The following is a 16798-nucleotide window of genomic DNA, read 5'->3' on the forward strand; positions in this document are numbered from 1 at the left end:
AACTCCCAGCTTCTTTGAAAAATTCAGATTTTGCACCCACCCTAGGCTTATATTCCCACATAGCAAGTTACCTGGAGCCAGTGAGCAATTGCCACCTTCCACCTGAGCATGCACTGAGGTAAAAGATAAAGCGAATGGAATAAGGGAGGTGACTGACTGTGGGGAGTGAGAGGGAAGAGAAAACCAATGTCTTTGATGATGCAATGGGGAAAATGAATTAACCTAGTGAAACATCTGGTACAAAACCCTGACTTAGAGAGAGGGGTGGTGGGTAATCACAATCACACCTAACATGGTTAAATAACACTTATCATGCCCAGGCACTTTTCCAAGAGCTTTAATCATTTAATCTTTCAGTAGCTACAACTGTTTCCTATAAAAAATGGAAATGGAAGCACAGAGGGGTAAAGTAACTTGCCCAAGGTCACACAGGTAAGATGTGGGAGCATTCGAACCCAGGAAATGTGGCCTCTGACTGTGCTCTTAACCACTAAATACAATAAAAGGGACCTTAAGTATTGAAAAGGTTGGGAACCGCTGCTCTGGTTGGCAACACAGGCCTTAAAGCGCATGGGTTCCCAGTGTACTCTCTGTGGGACTTAACCTGCATGGGTGGGTGCGGTGGAAAAGCGAGTTTGCACTCAAATAAACTTAGAAAATGCTGGCTTCAATCTTGAACTCTGAGATTTCTCAAAACGAAAACCAAAAATGTTAAAAGGTTATATTGCACGTTCATGATTTATAGAAGCTCCCTTGTTTTTCTGTTTGGTTTGTTTTGAGGATCATTGCTACAGGACCTGTGTTTTATGGAACCGACTTCTGAACAACGCCACCTTACCAATACCCACTCAGCTCTACTCCCATTCCCCAGTTCCTAATGCAGGTTTCCCCGAGGAGCTGTCTCAGTTTGTCAACAGGTAGAGATTTAGTTGTGGATCTAATCTCTACAGGGTGGGAAGTTCTGCAAGGTCACGTGACCTGTTAAAGAACCCCCAAATCACCTGTTAGCGAGGCAATCACTGTACTCTTTTACATTTGTGCATGCTTAAAATTTCAAAGTTTAAAAAATTAAAGAACAAAATCAATACACCTCTTTAGGAACTGCCCTACCTATAGGGTGATAATGAGTGTCCGGCCAGAAAGAAGAGCAAGGTCCTTGCCCTCTTGGAGGTATTCTTAGCAGAGTGGTGGTGAGGAGGGGGAGAGCTGTAATGCAAAGCTGGTTAAGAGAAACAATGGAGGGGGAAGGAGGAATTCTTTTTGGCTGCTGGGGTGGAGGGGAGAACAGTCAAGAAGAAAGAGAATCAGGACCAGCATCATGGAATAAGTGGACTGAAGAAGGGAAAGGAATAGTTGCTAAGACCTGTACGTGCCAGACCTTCACAATTACTTTAAGCCACATAACAACCCTGTATCACCCCCAGATGACAGCTCAGCAAACTGAGGTACAGAGAGCCTAAATGACTTGCCCATGTCACACAGTCCATCAAGATCTGATTCTGAAGCTTGTGAAAGTAGAGCTCACCCCTAAGAGATGGGCAGGATTCTGTGACCTGCCCCCCTCCTGTATCTACATGGGAAAAATACACACACACACACACACACGCATGCACGCAAAATTGCTATTATAAACATCTACCACACTCTACCCTTCCTTAGATTTGACAAATCTTAAACTTTTTCTATATCCACAGATCAAGGTCTGCGTCATTCTCCTGCCTGCCCAGCTTTCCATTCTATGGCTGTGCCATGATGACACAGCGCCTTCTGACCAGCATTTAGGTTGTTTGCATGTTCTGCCATCACAGCATTGCAGTGCGTATCCTTGGACACATGCTTTGGAATATTTTTGCATGCATTCCCATAGGGAAATCTGTAGAAATGGAACTGCTGGTTCAAAGGAGGAGTGCACTGTACAACTGGACACATACTGCCACTCTGAGGTGGGCAGGAATCTGAAGGGGAAAGACAAGCATTCTAGGCAGAAAAGAACAGTGTGATGCAGGCTTATCAGTAGGAAAAACAGGGTTTAAGCACAGGGATTGTCACAGGTGCAGGAAGCTGCGTGACTGTCACACAGCACGAGGACAAGGCCACACACTCAGCGCTCAGCTGCAGATGGAGCCACAGTCCAAGGGGTTGTTTCCTCAGTTGCGTCACCACTGGATGGGCCATCTTCAAGGTAAGAGGATTCTCTAAGCTGGAGCAAGGGGCTGAAGTCTGGCTTATCATACCCCGCAGGACACAGAGAACTCAAGGGTTTACATCTAATATCTGTTATACTCATATGCTGGACTTACTATATGCCGCAGGGCACGTTCACATGCCGAATGAACCTTTCCTTCTACGGCCTCCCCCGATAGAGAACTTCCCACATGCCCCCCCCCAGCTCTGCACCTCGGGGGTCCTCTCCCTCGCCAGCCTCCCTTTTGCTCAGCAAACACATTCTCAATGAAGCCTTCTCAACTCCTCCAGACAGTAGGTCGCTCCCACTCCGAGTAGGGATTCAGAGCCTTGTTCTCTCCTTTATCTGCTGACAAGTTTGTCTCCTCCAACCAGATCTAACAGAGCTTTGGCTACACCTTGTAGTAAGCAAGTAAGTAACAAATGTTTACCGAGGGAACCAGTTGCTTACATAGATTACCACCTGGTTCACCTCAAATGCCATCTCTTAGCCTCCCGACTCCCCACCCAGCAGTGACCTGTCCTGGCCGTCGTACCTCGGAGGAGAACATGGTGGCACAGGTCCCGATGCACCAGCAGACCACAGGCTTGGTGAGGCGGCCCTCCTTGATGCCCCGGCAGATCTTATACTCCTCAGTGCCCCCTATCTGTGGAGCAACAGGGAACAAGAAAAAGCCTGTGAGTTAGGGGTACCCACCTCCAAGAGCAGCACTGCAGCAGGAAAATCTGTTCCCCTCCCCCCAAAAAAATTGGGCACTCAAGTATCCTGAGTTACAACTCATTTGGCTAAAAAATGAGGGGACAACAGCTTGACCCAAATAACAGCCTGGAAGACTGAGAGTGGATGCCAGGAAGGGGCAGCAAATATCCGAGGGGAGTCCGAGACTCCCCCTTCTTGATGTAAGGCTGTAAGATGATTTAGGACCAGACCTGATCAGAGGCACAAGCAAAGGATGGGATGGGGTTACAGGGCTCCCCCAAATGATAAAAAAATACACTTTTTATTTTTTATAGCTACCTACTGTCTACCAGGCAGAGCACAGCCAGCCAGTACAAAGCTTTATTGGCACTAAAATGTCTTATGTCACCAAAAAGCAAGAACTCTGTTTTCAGGAACAAACACAACAGTGTTAAAAGTGACAACTTCTAGGTCCCAGAATCTAAGGGGTGAGATTAGCAGGGATTTTCACCATAAGTTATATATAACCAAAATGCATGCATTTTTTTAAAAACAGAGATCCATAAGAAAAATTTATCAGAAAAATTTTTAAGTTTTTTTTGTTTTTTTTAAATAACTCACCTCTCCAAGAACGACAATCATTTTGACTCCTGGGGTATCCTGGTAACGTAACACATGATCCATAAATGTTGAGCCAGGATACCTGGTGAGAACAGGGAGGGCACACAAGATCAGCGGCAGGCTTGGGATGGGGTGTGTTCGCGTGTAGGAAGCATGCTTGTACTAAGAACGCTGCGGGGTTTTGGTAGGTGAGGATGCCCAGGGAGGGTCCAGAGAGGGTTTAGGAGTAATGGGGGGTGGGGGCAGGGAGTAAGCAGCACAAGGGAAGAGACGGTAAAGAAGAGGAGTTCATAAGGTGGTAACCAGAGGTTGGCTAGGTGCTAAGAGATGCCTGGAGAGCACACATGTGGTGGCTTTAAAATGCCTCAAATTCTTGACTATGGGTTGGATTTAATGATTGGCTTCTCAGAAACAAAATGTTGTAAATGATTCTATGATATTGACGCTCCTGAGGCTGGGTTATAAAAAGAGCAGCTTCTTTCTGGAACTCTCTCTTGAATTGCTCCCTTTGGGGGAAGTCTGGCACCAAGTGCTCAGGGCACTAAGCAGCCTGTGGGGAGGCCCCAGAGAAGAGCCCCCTCCAGCCTCAGGCCCACCTTCTGCGGACTGCAGCCCTGCTGACATCTGAAAGCAGCCCTGAGGATAAATGTTCATTGTTGTTTGAGGCCACTATGTTTTGGGGTAATTCTTCTTTTACACAGCAATGGATAATTAATATATAACGTGCCAAGCTATTCCCCAGGATGGCAGGCTACTGCTAGAAAGTATATTACACACACACACACACACACACACACACACACACACACATTTCTTTGTTTAATTTTCTACCGTCAGTGAGTTTGCAAAAGGATTACTTAAGGCCAAGCAGGCTTCTCTGCAGATCTCCATGCGCTTTTGAGATGCTCATGAGCATTGTGAATCGCGAGAGCAAGCACTGCCCAGACTCATCCGACTCGGAGCCTTGTGTGGGGGAGCACCCGGGGACCAGGGCTCCTAGGCCATACCCCTCAAGACCTGGGCACGAGTCCTTCACCCAGGTGTTCATCTGAAATGACCTGGGAGAGCCAGGGAGACTGAGAAGGTGACTCACTCTCCCAGCAGCTTTCGGTTCTGAGCCAAACAGTAGAAGTAGTAACAGTAGTAGTAATAACGACAACCAGCAATGGCTAATGTTTATGATACAATTATGATAAGATAATGTTTATACTAAGTACTACTGATTATTGTTCCCACCAACAAAAATAATGAGGACACTATTTGTGAAATAATAAGCAATATATACAGAGGGAGCCAAAAAAAAGTACACATTTTAAGAGGTTAGCTTAAAACGTGTATACCTTTTTTTGGCACCCCTGGTACATTGGTTTCTGCTCCTAGTTCCTGACACACAGCTCCTACAACCCTTGTGATCTCCTGAGTGACAGGGGTACTAGGAGCATCTTTTGTTCCGGTACTTGGTTTTGATCCCGGTTCCTGACCCTGGGCTCCTAACACCTTTTAATTGCCTGAGTAATAGGGGCGAGAGGAGCAGCTCACAGAGAGCGCCTAAATCCCTTGGAATTTCCTGGGTGATCGGAGTGTCTTCTGTTCTAATGAGTCAGTCTTGGTGGGCTCCTGCATAGCTCCTGGGATGGTCACCAGAAAGACCAGGCCATGATTAGAAGCTTGGAACTTTCAGCCCTACTCCCCATCCTCCGGAGAGGGGAGAGGGGCTGGAGACTCCACAAAAATTCCTGAAGTATGGGGGCTGAGGAGCTTCTGGGTTAGTGAGCGCACAAAGGTTAGAGCACCCAGAGGAGGCCTGGAACCTTGTGTCCTGCCCCCATACCTTGCCCTATATATCTCTCTCATCTGGTGGTGTCTGAGTTGTATCCTTTTATAATAAACTGGTAATCTAGTTAAGTAAACTGTCCCTGAGTTCTGTGAGCCTTTCTAGCAAATTGCTGAACCCAAAGAGGGGGATATGGGAACCCCTGTTTTATAGCCAGTCAGTCAGAAGTACCAGAGGCCTAGGCTTCAGATTGGCATCTGAAGTAGGGGAAGTCTTGTGGGACTGAGCCCTTAACCTGTGAGAACCGATGCAGAATGGAACTGAATTATAGGCTACCCAGCAGGCACCTGCAGAAAACTGGAGAACTGCTTGGTGTGGGAAAAACGCCTATACACTTGGTGGCCAGAAATGTGAGTGTGGTGGTAGTAGAGAGTAAGGGACTAGAATTTCTCCTTTCACTATTATCGGCTACCAAGAAGCTTACTGAGCACTTCCTAGTGCCAAGCCGTGTGTTAGCCACTGTATACATGACCTCATTTAATCCTTCCACCAACCTCATAAGGGGGGCACTATTATTTTACCCACTGACACGTAAGGATGATAGAGATCTAGGGAGGGTAAGGAGCCTGCCTAGGACGCCCCCCTGGTAAACTGGGAGACTGGGTTTTGAACCCCTTTGGTCGCATTTCAGAATCAGTCCTGCTAATCACTGCCCTCTGCTGCCTCTCTGTGGCCACACCTCAGACAACCAATAGCCCTGCTCCACAGGCCCTAGCGCCTTTTAAAAACACCTTTCTCTGTATTTCCTGGTTTTATGCTCATGCCGGCCCTGAGGAAAGATTGGAGTTGCCCCATCTTATGGACTTAAGAAACATTCCTACCTGAAATAGTGAATAATAATGAATGTCAACTGTAACTGAAAAAACGAAGACAATAAAAAAAAGAAACATTCTAATGTGCCAGGAACTCGGCAGCAACAAGCAATATGGGAGGTACCCCTGTTCCCAGCTGATCACCTGTCCCCGCCGATGGCCACGCCCTCATAGACACCATCCGTGGTCCGAGAGATAATATTGTTGAGCTCGTTGGACATGCCCCCAGAACGCGAGACGTAGGCCACGCTGCCAGGGCGGTACAGCTTGGAGGCCAGGATGTTGTCCAGCATCCCACCTGTGTTCCCGATCTTAAAGCACCCGGGCTTGATGCCGCCCACCTGCAGGGGCAGACACAGCCGTCAGAGAGGAAGAGTGAGCTCTTGACTGACCACGCAGCTCAGAGGAATCACCAAGCCCAGTATCACCGGCCCAGCCCAGGCTGAGGAGCAAATGGCCGAGAGAGCTAACATCTGCACATTAGGTTTCCTGCTTACGAAGGATCTCTTCTCTCCCTCAAGAGACATTACACAGACAAGAGAGCCTTATTTGGAAAACATGACTTAATACTGACAGGTATACTCAGGGTTAAGTCACCTCCTTTGATATACAAGGGTGACAATGCCCAGGGAAGGTGTGTAATAACACAGGTGTGCACCTCTGCTCTAAATCACCCCGCTGCCTCTGAGATGAAAGGTCCCTTTGTCTTAGCTTCAGACAAGTTTTAATGCAACAACTAAAAACAACAAAAAAATATTCAGAGCAGTTTCTCCTTATATGAAGACTTCTGAGTAAAAATAAAGCCTCCAGGTAGAGTTTCCTTTGGTTTATAGCTAAAGGAATAATCAGACTATGCTATGATTGCATGGGGGTGGACACTTAAAATAAGAGTCTTCTCATTAGCCCCTTGACACTATAAATGTGATAGGGACGGGGGACAGAGCCCTTTAAAAAAATTAACTGGAGGGGTGGCCGGTTAGCTCAGTTGGTTAGAGCGTGGTGCTGATAACACCAAGGTTGCTGGTTTGATCCCCACATGGGCCCCTGTGAGCTGAGCCCTCCTTAAAAGAAAAAAATTAACCAGAAATGGACAGACTAACTTTCAACAGGTACTCCCTAAATATTTTCAACCTAGGAGGGAGACATAAGCGTTAACAGGTGAGCTCCCCAAAGGCCAAGAGCTTCCTAAGGGCCTTGAACCTAAAAGGCTCTGGAAGGGATGCTCACAGTGGCAGGTCCAATGATGGTCACACCCCTCTGGTCCGCCTTCTTGATCAGCTTCCTCGTGAGCGCCTCAGGGATTCCTTCAGCTATGATGGCAATGGTCCGGATCTAGAGGATGAGAACGGTCCCTTCCCATTAAGGTTTCACCTCAGGTGGGACAACAAGGCAGCAACCATTCCAGAACCTCAAAGAACCCACAGTCAAAGCTGCTACCTTCACTCTGATCCCAAAACTCACAAGACTCAGACCCACCTGTCCTGTGCCTGCTCATAAAGCAGCTATCTATGGTTTTGTCCACTGTGCCCTCTGAGGACAGGGCCAGTACGTGACAGAAACGAGCTGTTTCCACACTCAGACCAGAGAGTGGGCTGGGGAAGAAAGCCAGAGGGAGTGGGAGTGGGTGGGAAGGATCGAGAACCATCTCTGACTCTAGTCCAGAAGCCGGCAAACTCTTCTATAAAGAGCCAGATAGTATTGTAGACTTCATTGGTCATCTGGTCTCTGTGGTAACCACTAAACTTTACCTTTGTAGCATGAAAACAGCCATAGACAATATATAAATAAGTGAGCATGACTGTGTTCCAATAAAACTTTATTTAAAAACACAGGTGGAGGACTAGAGTTGGCCGTTGGGCTGTAGTTTGCCAACCTCTGATCTAGACTGAAAAAACAGCTCATTTTTAGCAGGTGTGCTTTTGTTTTCGCTTCATGTAGATCCAAACAAGTTTATGTTCTCCAGTCATACACTGGAATCAAGCCAGTCTGGGACCAGACAATAATTCTGAACAGAAGAATCAGTATCTTATTCTATAAGGGGTCTTACAAATCAATAACAAAGAAAATAAACACCTCAATTGAAAAAAAAAAAAAGAGCTTCCCAGGAGGCCAAGTCATAGAATAAAAATGGCCAATAAATGTTTTCAATAGCTCATCTTAATAACCAGATACGCAAATTAAATAGAACGCCTATCCATTTGTCAAACTCACGTCTTTAAAACCCAATCAATCAGTGTTGGCACAGAGAAACTCCTGACGGGACTTTACATCAGTACACCTTTTCTGTAGGGCACCAGCGCACGACAGACCAAAAGCTTTAAAATCTGCCCATTTTGATGCAGCAGTTTGACTCCTAGACATTTATTCTGGGGAAATAACTAAGGATATACGCAAATGTTACTCCAAGATGCTCATCACAAGACTTGAAAAGGCTGGGGCGGCCGGATGGCTCAGTTGGTTAGAGCGCAAGCTCTCAACAACAAGGTTGCTGGTTCAATTCCCGCATGGGATGGTGGACTGCGCCCCCTGCAACTAAAGATTGAAAATAGCGACTGGACTTGTAGCTGAGCTGCACCCTCCACAACTAAACTCCCCGGAGAAACACACTGTCCCTCCCAATATCCCCCCCACCAAAAAAAAAAGACTTCAAAAAGCAAAACTGATGCAGGCAAGAGTAACTGAACAAAATGGATTACAAAATAGTTCTGTAAAGTCTTATTCCATTTGGTCAAATCCAGGAAAAGGTAGTAGCCATGTTTCTGGGAAATGGGACTAGATGTATTTATCAGAATTTACATTTTTTAAATCATATGCAATAATTTTATAGGAAAGGAAGTGCTTTTGATTCTGCTTTTAAAGGCAGTCTTAGCGCAGAGAGAATCTGGTGGGGGCGGTTGACCCTGAACTCTTTGTTGGCCCAGGTGAACAGCCCACCTGCCCTCAGTTACTACCCTGCCTTCTGGAGATCAAAGGTCTCCAGCCACTTTCACCGAGATCACTGGCCAGTCCAGACTCCCAAGCACTTTGTCCCAGGAGGCGGTGACCATGAACACCACTCAGGAGCTTTCCCTATTGCTCCATCCTCCCGCCAGTGGCCCGCGATCTACCTGTGCATAATTCATGGTCTCAATGGTACTGTCGTAGGCGGAGCGGAGAGAGGCAAAGTTGATCAGCACATCTACCTCTGGGTGTTTCTTCATGGCATCGGCCATGTTCTTGAAGACAGGGATCAGGATCTCTTTGTGACCCCAGTAAAACTTCTGCTTGTGGTCTCCGCTGCGAGAAAGGCGGAGGGGTCAGGACAACCCGTCAGGGTTGGGGAGGGGGAGGCTGAGGGGAGAGCTTTATCTAGAAGGAGGAAAAGCAGGGTGTCTGCCCTCAAAGAGTTTCCATCTATGGGAAAAGACCTCCCTGGAATATGAATCACCCCAGTCTGGGATGGGCACACTCCCCCAGAATAATCTAGCTGCTCCTCCAGCTCAGTCTTAATGAGGGAGGAGATTAGATGAGGAATACCGAACCGCTTGGCAGCCAGCTGCAGCCTCCCTGCCATGGCGTGACTCACGTGAAAGGGTAGACCATGGCAGCCACGGAGGGCTCGTCTCGGGAGCAGACGTAGTCAAAGTCCAGCATGCCTTGCACGGCCCGGGTCTGCATGCCCCACACGATGGCCTTGGTGTGGCGGCTGAAGAGGGTAGCACTCTTCCCTGGTGGGCAAAGACACAGCGAGTGCACCCAGAACACACTCCCCCATGAGACCCACAGGGGCAGGGGCTACCTGCCACACCCCTCCACGCCCCAAGTCCAGGGAGGGTGGCTAATAAAAACTACAAAGCAAAGTCAAGAGGATGGTATTCTGAGAACTTGGGGGAAGTGGTGCCTCAACTTCTTCTGGAAAGAGGTGGCAGAGAGTAAAAAGAGCTCAGAGGACCTGCCTGGCTGGTAAGCAGCTCAGCAATGAACAGAGAAAGGACGTCCCATGCAGAGAACAGGCCCGACGGGAGAATAACTGCAGGGCCTGCTCAGTTTCACAAGAAAGGCGTGTATTCGGCCTGCAGCCTATATGCACATTATTTTTAAAGTCACTGGAAAAAAGTGTTCAGCTCCCCCAATTTTGGTGATGGCAGGACATTACACAACTCCCCAACAATCCTTATCACCTCGAAATCTGGACATACACCATCTCGGGTCAGGATTTGAATTCTCCTGATTCTAGGTCAGTGTAGGTCCAATGAAGAGGTTTGCTCAGCCTTATCTCTAACTGAGATGCCAGCCAGGGCTCTGGCATGAGGTGAGGTGGCAACAGCATGCTGGCTACTCCTCCTGAACTCCTCCCTTGACCAGGTGGCTCTCTACTGCTCGGAATAATGCTCTTGAAAGGGGTAAAGGGCAAAAAGAAAAAAAGGAACAAAAGGAGCTGGCAGAAGTGGATTCCTCAGCCTTGAAGGGAAAGGCCCCTTCACCACCCTGCAGGCAGGTGACCTCACCCTCCTTCCCTGCAAGTCCCAGAGGAGGAAAATAGCCCTCGGGGGAGGTTCTCAGCTCCCCTGGGAAAACAAAGCACTGAGCTCAGTGGCATCTGGTATTAATTAGCCTACTGTACTGGTACAGGCTTGGCTACCAAGTTCAAGGTCTGAGTAAATGAATTCAAGAGATCACTTTCCCAAGGCATGTAGGACTCTCATCCTCCCAGGCCTGCCTCTTCCATTACAGCCATAAGCTTCTCATGACATGGGCTCCTGATATTGCAGATACCCGGGATTTTCTGTCACTGGACCCATCTGGGATCCGATGAGACAAGAGACCACAGAACATGGGAGACCACCTAACCCAGTGCCCTCACTTCCACGTCCCAGGAAATTGAAGCCTAGAGAAGCCAAATGACGGAGATCCTAGGTCATCTAGCGTCAGAGCCAGGATTACAGCTCAACTGTGCACGTGAGGAGAAGGAATAAAAGCCAGCGTGGCCCCGTCACTCCCCATGCGCCAGGGAGCCCACACCCAAGTCAGCGTGCGCGCATGTACACACACACACATCTGTCCATCCGATAAGCTACAGAAATCAGGATAAAGCCTGGAATCTCTACAACCCCCTGCACCTCTGCATGAAAGGGACAGAACCAGGGCTCCTTCCCCCAGGGTGGAAGAGCTCTGAGAACTAGTGTGGCCCCTGTCCCCTCTGCACAGGGCTCAGGCTCAGGTCGTGCCTTTTCGGAAGCAATGGACCTTGCCATATGCATTCCTGGCCCTTCTGGAGGGATATAAGCAAACCTGCCCAGTCACTCCTTCCCCTCCCCAGAGCAAGGCGTCAAATATCATCAGAAGACTCCCCTTCCCCAGGGTGAAATCTCCTACAGCTGTGAATGCCAACAAGTGAAATGGAAGCCCTGATGCTTTGAACAGGTGAACACGTGTTCTGTGCATGTCTGTCCTAAACACTGACTTCAGACGCCAGACCGACCCCAGACCCCTTCTACACCATACACCCTTCCGGGTTTCTCCCTCCTTTTCTACGCTATCTTCCACCCAAACCCCAGAGAAATCTGAACTTGTCCCTGGTATTGGAAGATCTGGGATAGTCGGAAGTAGTGAGACCAAAATGGGGAAAGAAAATGACGCCATCATGAGAGTTTGATGAGAATTGGGGTGGTCCATGGCTCCCCTCCTCCCGGACTATGCTCTGCCATTTCCCCTTCAATTTCAATGTCTCCTTTCCCGGGAGGGCCCTCCCTCCTAGGCACCACTCCATTCTCCAAGGCTGTGGGCCTGGCTCTCCACCCCCCTACCGAGTGGGGAGTCAGAGACAGCCACACAGCCAGGAGAGAGCTGAGTGGGGTGCAGACTAAGCAGGGGTGGGAAGGGAAGGAGAGCAAAGACTCGGACTTGGGGGCAGGTCACACCAAGGCAGGGACAAAATATACCAGACAACACTGCAACCCACCGGGGAGGGGGAAACGAAGCACATGCTAACACTGCAAACCCCTAACAAGCCACACGTAGTCGGGCGGGGCGGGGGCGTCCTACCTTGCAGGGATCTTGGACTTGGGACTGAATCTGTCAAAGAAAATGACCAAGGCAACTGAGTGACCTGCTGATGGCCAGAGGCTTTGGAGGAGGAGGGTGGGAATAGGGAAGGGGCCCATGGAAAAGCCTGGCAGGGCTGACGCCCTTACCGTCTCTCAACTAATTCACAATAGAGAGAAGTAAAGCCAAAAGAGGAGACAGCACCGATCAGCAAAGCAGAAGTAAGAAAGGGCAAAGGACCAAAGCGGGCAGAGAGAGGGGCAGAAGGCACACGAAGGCTGGGAGGGTCCGCTGAACACCGAAGTCTCCCCGGCGCCAGGCCCTCCGGAGGGACAGCTGGTCCGGTCCCAGCCTCTTACTGCCAATCCCGTTTGGTCACTAGGAAGCACATGATTAGACCAGCATGGGGTGGGACCTGTCATTCTGTGCTATGCGTGTGGGGAATGCACGGCAGTGGCTTCCTGTCTCAAGTGTCTGGACCCAGTGTCACTACTTCACAAAATGCCTTAGGCACACTCTGTCTGTACCAGGAAGAGAGGGTGCATGCGCCGCACCAGCCCAGTGGTGACTAACATCGGTTACTGAACGCTGGTTGCCAAGGGCTGGCTGGCAGGGATCTCGTCTTTGATGAATTGGAGGATGGAGAGACGAAGTAGGCAAAGTACAGACAGGCAGCCGCACAGCGTGCGTTCTTCTGGTGGGCTCGCAGGAAGGGAGTGCCTTTGTAGGAGCCCTGGGAAGATGGGGTGGGTGAGAACTACCGCTATCTGGGAGATTTCTCTGCCATCCTGCGCTCCAGGCTCCTGGCCTCCACTGAGGAGTACGGTCTGGGAGACCTTCCCCCTCCTGGGATTTCTGTAGCCCTGTCTCCTCTGCAGCCTCTTTGCCCAGCTCACACACGTTCACAGGAAGTAAAGACGTGGAAGAGAAGACAGTGGCGAGTGAGGTGGCCCCGGGGCAGCATGGGTCCTCAGCACCAGGAGAGCCCGCGGGGACGGCTCAGCACATCCTCAGGGCTGCTCCCATCCCACGCACCAGGCTCACTCTCCCAGAAAAGCCCAAACGCCTTCCATCACCTCTGCTGGCCCAGGGGGGCCTGGAAAGGGAAGGGGGACAGGGACGGTCCGAAACCGCTGGGAGTTACCTTGTGGCATAGCAGGCTTGGCCTTCTTTGCAGGTGCCACCTCATCAGCTCTGGACTCAGAAAAAGACGCGGTCCTGCTGGGGGCTGGAGTCTGGGGTGGGACAAGGAGAGGGAGTAAGTCACAGGTAGCAACAGGGGGAAAAACCATTGGTCCTTAAGGCCCCAAAGAAATTGGGTAACAAGAACTAAGTACAGCACTGTGCTTATAAGCTGCTTCCAAAAGCACTATTCTAACAATCTTCTGCGATAGGAATTAATATTGTCTCCATGCTACAGGTGGGAAAACTGAGGCTCTGGGTGGGCACGATAACTGCCAAGGTCCCTCCCTCGACAGTATTTGAACTCGGGACTGATTTAAAAACCCCTGGTCTTTCCATTGTACTACCTTGACTCGTACAGAAAAAAACTGGCAGATTCAGACACCAACCGTGTACTACTTGCCCCCACATTTCCCCTAGTGTCCACAAACGGCTAGGGACAGAGTGGGGGAACCACGTCCCGGATGGGAAGGTGGAGTGAGAGCTGACACAGATGGCACGGCAGACCTTAAGGTAGAGGCCGCGACACCTACCGACGTGCTGCCACTGGCGTTGAGGAGGAAGTTTGCAGTGTGGGCTGCTGTGGGCGGCTGATTGGGGATGGGCCGGTGGCCCAGGGCCATGCCTACAATGGCTGTCATGTGAGTCTCGGTGCCAAACACGTGGATGGGGATCCCAGTGGTCTTCCCTGTGAAGGAGGGAAAAAGAGTCCACCATTCAAGTCTTCAAGTATGTGCCCAAGTCCACACAAGTCTGCAAAGGTCCCTTTAGAGTCCTGCCTGATGTCTGGCACGTCCAGTCAAGACCCATTAGTCAGCTGTCATATCTCTATCACCAAACAAATCTGCGTAAACATCATTCGCTGATAAGAACAAGAAATGACTTCGCTGATGCTCTCAAGTGATCACAAGCATTAAGAGTCCGCACTGCTCCTGTTCACAGCCTGGACCCTGGCTCTCCAACCCCCTCGACCTCGTTGCCTGCAGCTGCCACACTCCGGCCTCCCTGGCCTGGCCTCTGGGCCTGCTCCTGCCTCCACGTGGAGCTCTGTCACTGCAGATCACCAGGCTGTCCTCGTCAGAGGTGGATCAAGTGCCACACCTGGAGAAAGGCCTTCCTGCCCCCGACAGCTGCTCTCTGCCACACCACCCTGCCCACTTCACCGATAGATCCCTATCTGACAGCATCTTGTTCCACTAATTGTTTACTTGTTCAATGTCCCAGCTGCGACTGAGTAACATTCACTGTTCCAAGGTCCAGGCCCATAGCAGATACTGGTTTAGGGGAAACCTAGAACTTGAAACCACTTTAAGTGATTCAGGTGGGTTTAGTGTTCGCCATGGATACGAGATTTGCAAAACTGGGCAGACGAAAAGGTTTTGTCTCTCCACTCAGAGAGCACACTCACTGAGTACGAGCATCTTCCGTCTGTCACCCCTCTGGCACTTCACAAGAAGTCGTGCTCCACACGTAACTGCTCTTACCAATGGGGACTGTACTTTACTCAAGACCAAAGCTGCTGGTCACAAAGTTCACGTGTTTCAGGGTCTATTAGGTCAACTTAGGGAGACCCAGTTTTAGTCCTGACTGATGAGCTATGGTCCCAGACTTTTTGAAAACTCTGAGCTTGAGGTCGCGTGAATCTATCGGAGCCACTCAAAATGCAGAAGGGAGAGAGGAAACCAAAATGGGATACCTTACCCTCTCCTCCATGATCTCAGCAAGGGGCAACTCTCTCCCGTTCTCCCAGTTACTGGACCCTTGCCGTCATAGCCACCATATCCAGGCCACCACTGCCCTGGACTCTGCAGCAGCTTCCTAAGTGCTCTCCTTGATTCTACCCTTTAGTCTGTTCTCTGCCCAGAAGCCAAAATAATCCTTTCAACTTAAGTCAAATTGTGTCACTCCTCTGCTCAAAGTCTCCCAGTGGCTGCTAAGTCACAGCCAAGTACCCCCGGGGACCTGTCCTAGCCCCACGTCTGCTCTCGCTGCCTCTCTGCCTCCCGACATCCTGCCACTCGCTCCCTTGGCCCCATTGCATGCCCCACCCACCCCCGCTGGGCCCGCACACGCTGACTCTCTCACCTCAGGGCCTGAGAACTTGCCTTTCCTCTGCAGATAATCCCCACTGACCTGCTCCCCCGCTCTCCGTCAGGTCTTTGCCCAAATGTCACCTTCAGTCAAGCATTCTCTGATCACTCCATTTAAAACTGCCCCCGTCCCCTCCCCCTGCTTTGTTTTCCTTCATGCATTTAGCACTACATGACATTATAGTCAATGTTCTCAACTGCACGACGGCTTGGCTGGCTGTCGTGTGTGTGGCTGTAACCTCAGTGCTTAGCAGAGCCCAGCACACAGCAGGTGTGTTGCACAAATACTTGTTAAACAAACAGCTTAATGAAAATGCTTTACTGCCCATTCTGAAGTTTAGGACAGGTGCTCTATGTCAGAGGAGGGCAGAGAGTGGAAGTAGAAGCAAGCTGCATAACCAGAGAAGGGAGTGAGAGAGCGTGGAAGTGTCCAAAGGCTGACTCTCCTTCAGGAATCCCAAGGAAGCAGGCTTCCAACACTCAGGATGGGAGGGAGAGAAAAGGTCCCCGTCTTACCAACTTCTCCCATCACCCGTAAGCCTTCCTGATAGTTGGGGCCACCTCTTCGGACAAAGATTGTGACCTCGTGTTCTTTCAGGGGGCCCTGGTAATCCCGAATCGCTCTCACGATGCCCTGGAAGCACAAAGGGACGAACACACATGTGGCTAAAAATAAGGCAGCCATCAATCATTTATTACCATGATAAGCAAACATACCAGGGAGTACATAACAAGGGCTGCTATTCATAAAGCATGGTAGGCCCTGGCAGTCAAAACTGTTATGTGTGGACTGGACTATGCATAAGCTACCCAAGGCCTAGGATGTGTGATCACTTGTCATGTAACAGGTGAGAATGAATACTCAGGTGTGACACCCCTCAATGTGTGGGGTGCTGGGCCTCCAACATCAGAGGGATTTCGATGGTCTCTCTCTTACTGCGTCTACACTCTTTTTTTTCCCTCTAAAACTTTTATTTATTTAAGTGTGTTTTTCCAAGACCCATCAGCTCCAAGTAGTTGTTTCAATCTATTGTGGAGGGTGCAGCAACCAGTGGCCAATGTGGGGATTGAAAGGCAACCTTGTTGTTAAGAGCACCACGCTCTAACCAACTGAGCTAACTGGCTGCCCCTATAGTCATTCTGGTTATCTCCTACTGCAATTTGGGGGTGGGGGAAAAAAATCTATGCTGGGGACCTATGCAAGTATCAGAACATAGTCTACTTAAATGTCAACATCCTACAAAAGCTTCTTCGAGAGATTTAGGAGAATAGCCCTTGCAATGCCTATCAACTTTGGAACATGGGAGAATGTTCAGCAGTGCACCAGTTTTGTCTCTCCAGACAGAGGGCTCATTTACCAAGTTAGGAGTTT

General features: G+C 49.6%; 1 protein-coding gene across 5 annotated transcripts in view; it reads right to left on the reverse strand.

The window, feature by feature from the left end:
* ACLY (ATP citrate lyase) overlaps positions 1-16798 on the reverse strand; it is a 40702-nt gene that overhangs the window by 9092 nt on the left and 14812 nt on the right. For 3 of the 5 annotated variants that reach the window (XM_074320632.2, XM_019747691.3, XM_074320631.2), the window contains exons 11-20: positions 15943-16060; positions 13870-14024; positions 13299-13389; positions 12155-12184; positions 9696-9837; positions 9238-9406; positions 7358-7462; positions 6275-6471; positions 3485-3566; positions 2721-2831 (exon numbers count right to left, since the gene is read on the reverse strand). In XM_074320632.2, the coding sequence (XP_074176733.1) occupies positions 2721-2831; positions 3485-3566; positions 6275-6471; positions 7358-7462; positions 9238-9406; positions 9696-9837; positions 12155-12184; positions 13299-13389; positions 13870-14024; positions 15943-16060 (1200 nt within the window). The remainder of the gene's footprint in view (positions 1-2720; positions 2832-3484; positions 3567-6274; positions 6472-7357; positions 7463-9237; positions 9407-9695; positions 9838-12154; positions 12185-13298; positions 13390-13869; positions 14025-15942; positions 16061-16798) is intronic. The other 2 variants (XM_019747692.3, XM_074320633.2) reach the window with 1 other exon arrangement.

Source organism: Rhinolophus sinicus, chromosome 12, assembly GCF_057876585.1.
Source record: "Rhinolophus sinicus isolate RSI-liver-muscle chromosome 12, RSI-T2T, whole genome shotgun sequence".
NCBI lineage: Eukaryota > Metazoa > Chordata > Mammalia > Chiroptera > Rhinolophidae > Rhinolophus > Rhinolophus sinicus.